The 14,891-nt window shown below is 31.8% G+C and overlaps 1 protein-coding gene across 8 annotated transcripts in view; it reads right to left on the bottom strand.

The window, feature by feature from the left end:
* LOC145292188 (oxysterol-binding protein-related protein 6-like) overlaps positions 1–14,891 on the bottom strand; it is a 311,645-nt gene that overhangs the window by 187,133 nt on the left and 109,621 nt on the right. For 2 of the 8 annotated variants that reach the window (XM_080138485.1, XM_080138488.1), the window contains exon 3: positions 2,143–2,354. The exons of the other annotated variants lie outside the window; for them this stretch is intronic. In XM_080138485.1, coding sequence (XP_079994611.1) covers positions 2,143–2,247 — 105 coding nt within the window. In that variant the 5' untranslated portion in view covers positions 2,248–2,354. The remainder of the gene's footprint in view (positions 1–2,142; positions 2,355–14,891) is intronic. 8 annotated transcript variants of the gene reach the window in all.

The following is a 14,891-nucleotide window of genomic DNA, read 5'->3' as shown; positions in this document are numbered from 1 at the left end:
TTATGGGATGATATATAAAGTGATCGAAAGTGATAAAAAAAATTATTTAGGAGAAAACAAAAAAATATAACCATATAAGTTAACTCCTCCTCCACTCGGGAGATTATGCAACCAGGATTCATAATTGTACATTCCAAAGACTGTTGAAAAAGGGAAGAAAGGCAGAAAAACAAGGGAAGTGTATGTCTGAAAATTGAAACTGACCAATACAGATTCTATATTTAACAGTTTAGCGAGACTTTTTGGTACCACTGGAGATTTGTTCGAGCTAACTTTTAAAATAGGGTTGCCTATGACAAGTCCAAATTGAAATTTCTTTATAAATTCTAATGCTGAAATTCAGAGCTCCAGAAAAAAAAAAATAATCACCATCATCCTCAAAAATAATGTAAATAATTCTGAATCACTTAAATTGATAGAGCAATACTTTGAAAATTTAATCTATACATTTTTATGATAAACAAAAAAAAAACAATCAGTATTTATACTTAATCACAGTTCAATAAAAAAAAAACTATTTTTTAGAATTATGAAGATTTCTTTTTAAAAATTGACAGATCGTTTTTATTTTTAATCAAATAAATGTAAAACAAACAAAAACAGTAGTTCTACTTAATTAGAGTTTATTTAAAATTTTTTTTATAGTTTTAGAAAATTACAACAGAACAAGTTTTCTTGCAAGTTAAATAAATTGGATGTGTTTATGCTTAACAAACTGAATGAGGTCAACAGCTTTTCTTTAAAAATGTAATAAGTTTAGAAATATGAAAGGATACAAAATTAAACGAATATATTATTCTCTAAAAAATAATACAAGAAATTATAAAATGAAATGGAAGAGAAAACCACATGAGCAAAAACAATTTTGCATCAACTGTTTTAGCCACTTCCGGTCTGTTCCACAAATTGCAATTGGAAACATTTGTGTTGACACGAGTCCTTGTTCTGTAGAAGCACCTTTGTTTTAATATCTATGTATTACTAATAACATGACACATTCGAAGGAAGGTCGAAATGTATTAATATAGAGATTTATTTAATATTAATTCACACAAAGAAATAATCATTCCAAGAAATAAGATTAGGCTTTTGAATCCAGTTAAAAAGTCAAAAGAAAAAGGAAAGGAGAAAAAGGAAAAGGATTAACACTGTTAATTTGCTAAAGGGGATAAGAAAGCTTTCTTTGATGAAACAAGTTTAAATGCTTTAACACCCCCTCAAATTTTTTTACATTGTAAACAAACGATTTAATTTTGTGAAGGATTGGTGAAATGCATTTCAAAGAAAACTGCCTTTGCAGTTACATTGAAATAATAGGGAATGAAAAAGAAAGGGTACTTTTGGCATTAGCAGAAAACTCACATTTTTGGCAGATTTGCTGTGTGCATTACAATGTATCATTTTTATAAAATAATTGACTTGCATCACTGAGGCGCATAACTATCAGCATCTCTGAAGTAGATGCTCTGAGGATTATTTTGATATATAAAATGCAACATTTTGATGTCAAGAGAATTTACAGAATTTTTCACAAAAAAAAAAAAAAAAGACAAAAACTGCAACCATAAATTTTTGTCATTCTTATAAGAGGAACTATGTGAAGGTTGCCGACATCCCTAAGTAAAAATGATACTATTGAACCAACTGGATTAAAAATAGGTTAATCCTTGTCAGTCTGTGTTAGTAACCACCACCCCGTCCCTAGAGAAAAGTTGACACCATGAAAACGGCTCTTATATAATCGAGGAATACTACTTAATCAAGTCTGGACAAATTAAACACTCAGTTGCTACTGTCAATAAGACCATCTACCTTTTCTACTGTTTTCTCGAACCTGAAGCAGCTGTCAAAGTTACTATGGCCAGTGATGCCTGATCATATCAATGGTACATTTTATCAAAGGTGAATGAAAACAGTAAAAAAAAATATAAGCAATATAATTTTAGGGAATCAAGATACATGAATTTGTAAGTAATGTTCACTAAAGATACTTTTCTTATTTACTTACTAAAACTAAGAGGATAAGGAAACATGCCTAACTATTGGTGTGCATATGCCTACACACGCTTTATAAAATCAGCTGAGGGGTAAGAGGAGGGGAAAAGCCACACAAAAACATGAGGATTTTGTTGCAAAACTGACCTCAGCTGGATTAGATCGAATTGGAGATGCCAATGTCCGCATAAGATTCCGATAAGAAGACCGAAAAGCAGAAGGCGAAGAAAAAGAATGAGTTAATGACATCATGCACAAGTGTGCTGGGCAGTAGAATCTCCAAGTTTGTTCATTGGGAATTATTCCAGTCCAGGATATAGTCCAGCAGTCTGCGAAGGAGTAGAATGGTAGATGGATGCCTAAATTTGGATGAAAAGGAGTATCTTTTGATTATTTTGACAGGAATTCTGACGGATGAGTTAAGTGCTTTAGGTGAGTATAATACACAAGTAGGTTCTCATTATAGAATAAATGAGACAAAATATGTCGGTCTCAATAAAATTTGTGCTTTTTATATAAATCTAACAAAACATCAATCATGGAAAAATTAAATAACCGTGGAGAAATCCACAAATACTAAGCTGGAAGTTCTGAATGAAAATTTTATTTGGATTATAAAAACAGAACTTTGAACCATCATAACAATTATTTAAAATGTTAAACTCCCGCCTGGATTTTCGCAGAGACATCTGATATTTTGAGCATCATTTTTAAGACACAAGATATCTTGTGAAAATACTTAGGTTATAAAATGGACAGCTGACATCTCATGGCTTTCCTAGCTTGTTGCATCATTCTGATGCACATACTGATTTGAAAATATTATGGCTCTGGTATTAACGGATTATTTGTCTTCATAGCTTTCACTTGAACAAAAATATAAACATTTTTCCAAACAGAATTAGATATAAAATAACAATTCAGCCATAAAACTGAAATGCTTTATAGATTTTGCTTACATTAAATAACATCTTTTATAATTGCATCATTCTGTATCAGACACACCGAAACAAAGTCTCACGCAATACTTCAGATATTAAATATGCAACATGCAAAATGTAAGAAAACAATTAAAAAAAAAAGCAGCATAAAAATGAGCAAGGAATTCTTAAAGAAATGACAAACATGAAAGTGGCACATTTTATGTTATTGTTTCTAAAAGTTATACACATGGAGTGGATGATCTTTGTTCACAAAATTACTATTTAGGAAAAAAACATTTTTATTTTTTTTTTATTTTTAGATATATTCATCAAACTCAAGCAGTGGTGTGCAGAGTCCTGGTCATGCCCAGAACCAATTCCTTGATTGAATGCTCCAATGTCTTAATATTGAGAAATATTATGATAAAAGGAGTTTGAATATGATTGGATGCATTCTCTGTATGCCATTGAATTTGTATTGTTCATGATTTTTTCTGCCAATTTCACTCGATGAACTCACATTTTGCTTTGTTGACAGCCTTTAGACAACAACAAAACTGACCATAGGTTTTCATCACTGTGTAATTTTTTTTTTTATTAATTGCATTTTCACCCCAAACAAGGCACGATGCCACTTTGATGTAGGGGGCTACTATCGGGGACATAATTTGCAGGGATACTATGTAAGGAATTAGGCAGCAAGATGTCTGTTTACATTATACTTGAACTTCTGCATGTCAGTACAGTTGGGAAAGTAGGAACTCAGAAGGGAATTCCAAAGTTTAGCAGTTCTAGGGAAGAAACTATTAGAGTAGAAGGCTTTCTGGCATCTGGGGATCTGTGTAGGGGTGGGATTTTGCTGTTTGTCATATTTGTCAAGGATATTTATGTCGAGAAGGTGCAAGAGATTGTGCAGAGGGATGCAACATTTCATTGATGGGACAGAGGTTGAAGCCAAGCTGACAGTGCATAACCTATTAGGTTGGCGCTCTTTTGAACCCTGTCTTAGTAAGAAACAAGTAACAAATGCACCAGACCAAATGTGGCAACAATGCTCCATACTTGGGTGAATGGTAGTTTTGTAGAAGTACAGAATTCTCTCAGGCATAAGTAACTTTCTAGTACGGAAGAGAGAGCCCACCTTCTTTGCAGTAACCTTGGCAATGCCCTCAGTGTATCTGTTCCAACTCATGTTCCCTATGAATGTTAAGCCAAGGAGTTTGAACAAAGTACTTTCAGGTAATGTATCATTAGCCATTGCTATTAGTGATTAAAAAGGTTTCTTGTAATTATCAAAAATAAAAAAAGCTTAGTCTTGGCAGCATTGAATGTAACCATCCATTTTTGTCAGGTCTTCCACCATGGCCTTATGTTCATTTGTTTTCCCCTCGTGCCTGTTATAGAGCTTGGTGTCATCAGCAAATATATAATCTGGGAGATTAAATAATCAAGGAGGTCATTTATGAATATCAGGCATAATAAAGGTCAAAGCCCTGATCTTTGTCTTCAGCTTGTCCTTCATGTTTTACTGCACCCCTCACAAAATGGTTGAGGTTGCAGTCAGGTGAGCTGGGAAGCCATATGTCAGAGTTTTCTGATAGTCTTTTCCTACCATACATACTTCTGAGTTGAAACCCTGAATCTATCAAGTAGCTGTGAGTAAGCTGTATGTGTTGCACTATTTCTGATATAGTTATGAGAGCATGGTTACAAAATATTGCTGAGTTCTATTTGTAGACTTTTCTTTTCTTATCTATGAATGCGAAGCAAACTGAACCGAATATATGTATTTTCCTTATTTTTTATTTTTTTTTTTTTAACCGCAGAATGCTTCATATGGGGTCTTGCCTAGTCTATTATTAAAAGATTACATATATACATACACTAGCAGGGTGGCCAGCATTGCCTGGTTGTAAAATATGCTTAAATATGATATTTTGATTAATGCAGATTTTGTAATTTAAAAATGACTCATGCACCACCACCGAGAACCCAAATATAAAGTTTCACATAGGTTCAAATACCTTATATATTAAGTTTCATGTTTGAAGACCAAATACTCCAGGAGTTTGGTAGGCAAAATTTTTTAAACAAAAGTATATATGTATACATAAATATATATGGAAAGAGTTTTGTGTTTGCTATAAACTTTTTATGCAAATATTATGCAAATATAAATCATGTAGAATATCTGCATGAATATAATTACACATAATAGTTAACTAAAGATGACCATCCGATAAGAAAACTGAAAAAACTAATAGGGAGTTAATTAAAACGAATGTTTAAAAGAATATGTAAGTTAGCTAGATCTTTTGCTAGTGAATGCAATTCAATGGCCATATATATATAAAAATATTTTCTTTTTAAATAAATAGAAAAAAGGGTTTTTAATATGAATATCAATGAACAAAAAAAATAAAATAAAATAAAAAATAGAACAAATTTATAGAGTATAGATAAGGGTTGTATAGATTGGTTTCCTAGACGTAAATCCAATGAAACCCACATGATTAAGGAGTTCTCAATGGAGGACAAAGCTGGTATATAGTCTGTTTATCATACAAACATAACCCAGTTTTCAATATCACTCCCTTTTTGGTCTCATGAAGTAGTCTCTTTGAATTGGTATTCCACTCAAGTATGTATGCACATATGTAACCAGTAATGTTTGTATAATAAACATACTAACTATATATATGTAGGATTCGTCAGGCTTATAAGCCTGACGAATCCTGCAGTGGATGAAACGCAGAATATTCAGTGTAGCTTAATCGCCATATATATTTTATAAATTACTAACTAGCTCTACCTACGTATTGAGCACTTTTGAAGTAAATACTTAAAGTTTACGCATAAATCTATACTTTCGTATATTAGGTTTATGTGAGTAAATGAAGTAGTTTATATATATATATATATATATATATATATATATATATATATATATATATATATTTATTTATTTAGCCGCCATTAATGCATATGTTCCTAAGTCTTTGGGGAGTTTAGATTCAATAAGTAGATCTCTTGCCATTTCAAAAAGGGTCTGCCACAATCTTTCATCATTTTATTGTGGTGAATGAAACAGTGGTTTCTCATGTTTGACACGGTAATTAATTAATAAAAGTTTAAAGTTTCTATTAGTAAATTCCATTGTCAGAATGAATACACTTTACTGCTCTGTAAGAGGCCATATCATCTAAGTATTTTTTAGTTGCTAGCAGGGAATCATATTTGTTCTTTAAGAAATAGACAATTATTAAACTGGAATAATCATCTACAAAATTCAATACATACCTGAAGTTTCCTCTACCTATTGGTACCATAGAACTGTTCAAGTCGTATTACACCAGTAAGAGGATTTTAGTGGCCTTCTTGTTTGGCATCTTGTTTTGCTTGTGTACAAGCGGTGCAGTTTGTGAAGTTCTTAGAAGGCTTTATTTTCATTCTGTCAACTACATTCGACAACATCTTAATATCTGGAATATTGCACGGTTTTATGCAAAAATTTCCAAATCATGGCAGGCGATTTTTGATAGGACTATACTTTTTAAATAATATAATCTTCCATTTTCTTTAATATTGAATACAATTCCATTTGAATACACCAATTTTAACTTATTGGAGCTAAAGTTTATATTTGCACCTTGTTTGATAGCAAATTGTACAGAAAATATATTTTACTTAATCATTGGACTTAAAAAAGCGTTTTCCAGAATGCAGAAACAAGTTCACCTTTATTTCTTAAGGAGATTTTAGCATAACTTCTCTTCAAAACTATATAATTTACTTGGCTACTACTGGCTAGCTCCACAAAGTGACTTTGGAGATTAAAGCTGGAATCAAAATTAATAAAATCAAATTCCATTTGTGATTACAAGTGCTGTTGTCCCACACTCGAAAAGGAAGTTGTTACTGTTTTTACTCCTGATCTGAAATGGAACACGTACATCAAATCTGTTGCAAGATTGCTAAAAAGATGGTGGGATCCTTCTACTGCTCAAGTAGATATCTTACTCCTGATGCAATTCTCTACCTATATAAGGGCCAGGTACGTCCAAGGATGGAGTACTGTTGCCACATCTGGGCAGAAGCTGCTAGAAAGGACTTATCCTGCCTTGACAAAGTTCAAAATAGACTTCATAGCCTAGTGGGGAATACACTTTTCTCTTCCCTGCAACCTCTTTCCCACAGAAGAGATGTTTCTGCTCTATCGTCATTTTCATAGCAAGGTTTGTCTGAGCTCTAATCTATGACCCCCTCCTCGCCAAACTTTCACAAAAAACACTCGTCTAGCTGAAACCACCATCAATAATTTCCCCCACTCTTTATCTGTGCCTAAACCGAAATGTAGATTCCATGAACAAAGCTTCTTTCTTAGAACTACACATCTGTGGAACTCTTCCATTTGCCTGCTTTTTAGCAAACTACATACATAGCATAAACAAGTTCTTGAGCTGTCTCCTTAAGTAATCTAGTTTACCAAATTCCACTACTAACGATTACTACAATATTGTCCCATTGACTACTGTACACTCATTAACCCTTATCCTTGAGTGGATTCTGGGCCTTGATAAGTGGAGGACTCCAATGTTTAAAAAAAAAAAAAAAAAAAAAAAAAAAAAAAGTCAAGTGTATATGAAAATAAAAATGTTCATTAGTGGAGCTCTCCTAATTTTTTGTATCTACATTGAAAACACTTGTGGTTGGGTTGCTCACAATTATAATAGACTAGCCTGGGTGTTTGGAGATGTGTGTTGAGCAGAAAAAAAGAAGTGCTAGCAGGCAGGCAGGGCTCAAACCCGTACTGCGAAGGAGGAAAAAGTTGTGGAAAAAAAAAAAAAAAAAAAAAAAAAAGAAAGTGACATTGCCAAACCAGAAGTGGCAAAGGTTTAAATTAAGGCTAGTCAATCAAAAAGAGAAGATGACTTTCGAAAATATCAGCAAAAAAAAAAAAACGACCCCTCCTTGTAGAAAAGTGTCCAGTGGAGGGTGAAGGAATTAATATTTTTAGCCAATTTTTCTATATTTGTCATCCAAAGGGTCGAGCTTCAAAACGATACTGATCTTGTGAAAATCCGTCGCCTCTGTCAAAAGTTTTAGGCAGACATACAAACATACATTTAAACAGACAGGTGAGCTTTATACTATAGAAGATAATATTTGTCTTTTCTTAGAAGAAAAATTGTCCTTTGAAAATTTGTGGTTTTTATTTGGGGTAAAGGTATAATTTGATTTTGTTGGTTTTTTTGGTGGACATTTTTGACTTTCATGATACTGGTTGATTTTTATTTTCCTTTATTATCTTTTTGCCTTCTTCATAACTCTTTAGCGCTACTTTGAATTGACTTTTTTCTTCGTGTGTTGTCACAGTCGTAAACAGCTTGGTCATCTGGCAACCTTTAAGAACCATGGAAATCAATAGGCTATCCTAATTATTTCAAACATTTTTAATGAATTTTACATTGTTTCAAACCTTATCATTTTTACATTAAATTTGTACGTGAAACTCTAAAATAATTATTTTTGTATTTTTCTTTTGCCAAGTTTTCAGAGTATTCACTCTAGTCCTAGCACTAACCCCAAGTCAGAGTGGCAAGCCTCCTCTTTCTACAAAGATCCTCTTAAAACCATACATAATTGTCTAAAAAAAAAATTTAAAAAATAAAAAAATTACAGGATTATTTCCCATAAAAAAAAAATTGTTAACTGCGCTAAAACATTATCATGGCCCTAAAATTAAGATTATTTTACATTAAATTATGATATTAAATTTATATTTTTGTTGTTTTTTTTTATTTCTCATAAGTTTTTTGGTGCTTATATGCAATTGCTTAAAAAAAAAAAATTAGCAATTATTAATTTACAATAATACCAAACAAATTTTTCAATATATTCATTTCTAACAGTCCTAGTATTAGATTTCAGTTCCTTCTACATAAACTCCATTACAATTCAGCTTTGAGTCATATGACTTCTTTTTTTTTAATGGATAAATGAAATTTTTATGGTATTGCAACAGATTTATTTGCATTTTCTGCAGGTTATTTCGAAACCATTCATTTGTGGAGATCTTTCAGTGCTATATTCTCATTCCTTGCACAAAAGTACACTTGTATGTCAAATTGCATTGATTAATCTGCATTTTTTTTTACAAAAATATAGCATTTTACTGAAAAAGTAGTGTAAAAATATGATAAAGTATATGGTCTTAAAGAACGAAAAATATTTAAACGTGCAAACTTACTTTTGGTCAGATTAAAAAAATGTAAAAATATACTTTTCATCTTTGTAACGACGTGCAATGATTTGCTGGGTTCATTGTTGACAATCACTTGAACTTCAGCAACGAACACTGGCATTCTAATATTAACTCATAGTCAAATCTTTTCAATTTCTTTCTAATCTCAAAATCTTTCTGCTGATGAAGTCTGAAATCTCATTTGTGTAAATTCCAAGAAGAACGGTCACTTCCACAAATATGGAGGCTCAAAATTGTTCATAATTATTTTTCAAAAATTGAAAATATAGCAACTGTTTTTATGACAATGAAAGTAAAATTATTAGTTGAAAATTGTGAACATCGTCCGCACCATGATTTTTTTTTTTTTTTTTTTTTTTACATAGACGTCAACACTTATCAAGGGCGATAGGTCACTCAAGGATAAGGGTTAAAGAGTGTAGAGTAGTCAAAAGGACAATATAGTAATCGATAGTAATGGAAGTTCGGTAAATTTGTTAACTTAAGTGGAACGGCTCATCAGAAACTTGTTCATGTTGGACTTGAAGACAACCATATTATAGAAAGCTGGAAAGCAGGAAAACGGAAGACAATTCCACAGGCGTGCAGTTCTAAGGAAGAAGCTTTGATCATGGAATCTATGTTTAGGTTTAGGTACAGATAAAGAGTGGGGAAAATTATTGATAATGTTTTCAGCTAGTCTAGTGTTTCTTGTGAAAGTTTGGCGAGGGGGGACCATAGATTGAAGCTCAGGCGAACACTTTCCATGAAAATAACGATAAAGCAGAGACAAACTCGCAACATCTCTTCTGTAAGACAGAGGTTGCAGCGAAGAGAAAAGGACATCTCCCACCAGGCCCCGAAGTCTATTTTGAACTCTATCAAGGCAGGACAAGTCTTTTCTAGCAGCTCCTGCCCATATGTGGCAACAGTACTCCATCCTTGGACGTATCTGGCTCTTATATAGATAGAGAATTGCATCAGCAGTGAGATATCTACTGGATCGATAGAAGGATCTGACCATTTTTCCAGCGGCCTTGGCAACAGATTTGATGTACGTATTCCATTTAAGATCAGGAGTAAAGGTCAAGCCCAGAAGCCTGTCAAAACTTGAGGCCTCCCCAAGACGAGAGCCATTCATTTCAATTGATGCCAGATGGGGATCAGAACGTTGATGATGTAAAGATAGAAGCTTGATTTTAGATGCATTAAAAGTAACCAGCCACTCCTTTCCCCCTTGTACAACGTGATCAAGATCAGAGGAGAGAGAATCGGAGAGAACTTGGTCATGTGTGTATTTATATATAAATTATGTTGTTTTTAGCGATAATGATAATATGTGAACGCTATTTTGTTTTTGACTCACTTCCTAAGTGATGAGAGTTACCTTCATTTGCATGCAATCTCTGCATTACATTGCTCCATAAAGGAACATATTTTATTTATATATTTATTTTATACATGCATAAAAGTTCCTCGGTTCCACTGATCAGCAGCATTGATGACTTTGGAAAGTCATGCCATCACTACCACCAAAATAACAACGAAGCACAAGTTAATTTTTAAGCGATAAAAAAAATCCTGCATATTTCAGGTGAGGTGTCTTACGCAATTGATAACATCTTGGACAATGTAGCTGTGGATCCAATTCTTTCCAAAAATAGTCATACTGATGATTGGAACAAATAAACATTTCATTGATAACTTTTACGTATGCATAATAAAGTATATAAATAAACACATACATTAGAAGATTGCCTGTTCCAGGAGAGAAAAAGTGTATTTTCCAGACAGAACAATTTTGCACTACTTTTACGTTTCCATACAAAGATTAAAATAATACTAAACCAAATGTTCAGAATCCTTGTTCTAAGTTGATTAAAATACATTACATGATTTTGATTCTAGAGAAGATCTAAAATTAAGCTTAGGGAATCTTAAGAAAGTGAAAACTCAAATTCTATGCAAATCTGATATTTGAATTTTCAAATTAAATACTCCAAAGACACTGAAATTTGGGGAATATTTATTATTTGATGTCTAATTACTATTGGTAAAATTTCACAATAATCAGAGGTGTCTAAATTTCATGTAGAGCCCATCCCTTTCTACTTTCTTTACATAAAACTAAATATAGCACACATTTGTACATCATATGTATAGAAGTTCTCAGATATTTTAGAAATTCTTTTCTCCAGCTTTTTAATAATTTGTCTTTTGAAGATGAATCGACAAAAAATTATTTGATAAAAGAAAAAGTTAAGAAAATAAAAAAAATTAAAAAGGTATAATCAAAATAAGAGAATTCTGTCATGTTTAACAATGTTTGATTATCACTTAAACATTGTTCAATACACAAGTAGCGTTTAATAGCATAAAAAATACTGATCGCTCATTAGCTAATGATTTCCTTTGGGAATGAAAAAAATATTTCTGTAAAGATTATCATAAGTGCATTTTCATATTACTATAAATATATATATACATATACAATTAAGCCAGTCTATTTCTTAACGTTTGACATCAATAGCATTGCATCTGACAAATATATAATTCTGACTTACCAGTTATTTATGGAAATTACAAATATATTCTTTGAAAAAAAAAACCTTTTTAAGGACTGATATCTGATCATTAATTACAGTCTGTCTTGCAAGATAATTTTTTAAGCAATAGACATTTTCAGTGATTCACTATTAATTTTTATTGGATAATAACAGATAATTATCCAATGAAATTGTTATGCTTGTTAAAATTGGTGAATGAAAATAGTGTCCTAATTTACTGAGCAAGTCTTTATTTACATTATACTTTCATTACCATATTTAAATTCAAACACTTATTGCATACAAGATTAATTATTCAAAATTTTATTATCTTATCAATTCATTAGTACAGATATTCATGTTCCAAAAAAAAAGCATGAAGATTAAAAAAAACAATATCTGATTTACAACCTTTTTAGCATTCATATACACTTATTTGATTATATTTTGCAAGAACGAATAAAAAAAAATAGAGCAAAGATTAGTTTGAGTTTCTATTCATACATCAGTTGTTATACTGAACAAAACCAATCGTACATTTAGAGTTGACAAATTTCTGCAGATGGCTTAACAGAGTTTTAAATGATTAAATAACATTTTCTATTATAATAATGCATAATAAAAGTATTTGGTTATTCTTATTTAACATATTAAAGTTTCCAGTTATTTAATGCTCGGTACTGTTTTTTAAACAGATGTTTTAAATAAATTAGAACAGTAGTTGTACTATTTAACCCCTAAGGGGTTCATACTTCTCTCAAGTTTTATTAATTACATTCAGCATATTTGATACCCAAGCAAATCTAGACAAATATACTAGTACTTTATATGGGGAAAAATATCAAGAAAAAAATACAGTATTGCATGGAGAGTTCCACTGTTCATATCGTGGAAATGAAGTTGGAATTTTTTGTGATATACTTGTAAGCATCAGGTACACAAGAAATGCAGTGGAATTATTTGTAGGTTAAGAGATGATAACCAGTTTGTGTGCAAGAAGTGTAAGAGTGAAGAAGGATGAAAAAGCTGAGGAGATAGTATGTTTGGATGGTGAGGTTCTTAAGGTTGTTTCGAAGTTTTGTTACCTTTATGACACCCATTGGAACACAAGGAGGAGCTGTTGCAATTGCAAGAATTAAGGGTAGATGGCCTAAGTTCCGGGAACTTCTGCCATGACTAACTAGAACAGCGTTACAACCATGTGTATGTATATATGGAAGGAGTTGCATGGAGAAAATGATATGGGAATGATAAGAGATACATAATGTGAATTTTGAAGACAGACTCAAGTCTGATGATCTCAGAAAAAGATTAAAGCTAGAGAATATAGCAAAATGAGAGCAACAGGAGATTATTGGTTTGATCACATTAAAAGAATGGCTGAGTGTTCTTTGGGTTAGTAAATGTAGAACAGTTGAGGCAGTAGGATCGGTTGAAATGGAAGGGAGAAAGTAATGATTGAGAGAAAGAAGAATAAAGATTTTGCCTGAGATAGGTCAGTTTTGCAATTTCTAAAAGCTGTCCAACACATGCCAAAAAATGGACGTTAGACTGATGATCATCATAACTTTAAAAAATAAAGGTAAATCAGAAAAACAGGTTTGCTTTACAAGGTTAAAATTAAGAAACAGTTTATTTCAGTTGCCATTTGTTTTGACTTTCTTCCTCTGTGCTTCTTGAATACCAACAAGATACAAAAAGAAATTTGTATTTACATGACTGCCTATGACAGTATGACATGGTACAAAATTTGAGGCCAAAAACTGTGCCTCATGGCTATTAATCAAATTGTTTGTCAAAAATTTCCTCAAACCCCTCAACGATTCCTCACAAAAGACAAACTCTTAATTTTATAAGCTCCATTGAATGAACAGAAGTGATAGATCCACTAAAAATATCATTCCCAATTGTTTGTTTTTTTAAGGTTGTGATTTAAATGCCATTGCTGAACATTTTATTTATTTAACCACTCATCACATATGCAAGAATAGTTATTCTTAAAAAAGTATGTTGATAACATATTTTATAAAAAGAACTATTCTTACATTTCTTAATATTGTTCTCAGAATCATTGGAGCAAAAGTGAAAATATAAACAAAATTACTTATAACTCATGTTGAATACTAATTACATTTTTGAGTAATTTTCATTCTTTAAAAATGAAGTTGTCTGATAATTTTATTTGGTTAAACTATAGAGATTAACTGAATTAGTTTTATACTTCAAAAGTTGATAATAAAACCGTCAGAAAACTATTTTCAAAGCATAAAGGTTATAGCTTGAGAAAAGGAATTTTGAAACAGTAAATCTGTTAAATCAGCAGTTCACCATGTGGGATGTCCTTCCTGGAAAAGCGAATGAACGGTAAAAAGTCCTAGGAGCAAATGAAGGCACAGACAACTTAATCAGTTAAATTGAGTTAATAAATTAATCATATGAAAATGCCGTTTATCGTTGTCATTTCATGCAATGAAGATGAAATTCAAGATGCTGTCCATCAAACATGAGGAATCCAAACAAAGCCAACAAGATAATCACAAAAACAAATATCCAACATATTTTTATTTTGTGTAGAACAAACAATAGAAGATGGCAATTCTTGTTTATTTGAGACCATTTTAAGTCCACTCTCTGATAAAATTTGGAATCACATATAAATAATAATTGACCACTTTCTGTGAATTTTAGATAAAGATGAGGTAGATACTTAATATCAATCATTATTAATCAGAACTTTTGGTGGATTTTAGAATATATTTGCAAAAGATTGCCATTTTTTTTTTGTCAAATTTTGAGAACATTTCACTCATGAAAGAAGGGGCACTCAATGTTTTCCTGCAGTTAACAGTACATGATGCATGTAACAAATTATTATTGATCATAAATCATCATGTATTGTATGAATAAAGATGTGAATTTCATATGATTGTGTAGCGGAGACTTACCCCACTAAAGCAATAAGAGACAAATCGTTTGTATATGTGCTTTTGGATATAAGAGGTGAACATCATCAAAACTATGATTACAACAATTGATCAAAACAATTCCTGTTCCTCAACGAAGACATAAAAAAGATGGTTTTTGGTTGAAGGGCAGTTTCATCTCTAATGCAGACATGGTCTACTGTCCAGAAGGAGAGAGAGAGAAAGAGCAAGAAAACACCCTATGTGATATACAAATATT

The sequence above is a fragment of the Euprymna scolopes genome, chromosome 13, assembly GCF_053919585.1.
Source record: "Euprymna scolopes isolate OS-2025 chromosome 13, ASM5391958v1, whole genome shotgun sequence".
Lineage (NCBI taxonomy): Eukaryota > Metazoa > Mollusca > Cephalopoda > Sepiida > Sepiolidae > Euprymna > Euprymna scolopes.
This window is presented reverse-complemented; position numbering and strand designations above follow the sequence as displayed.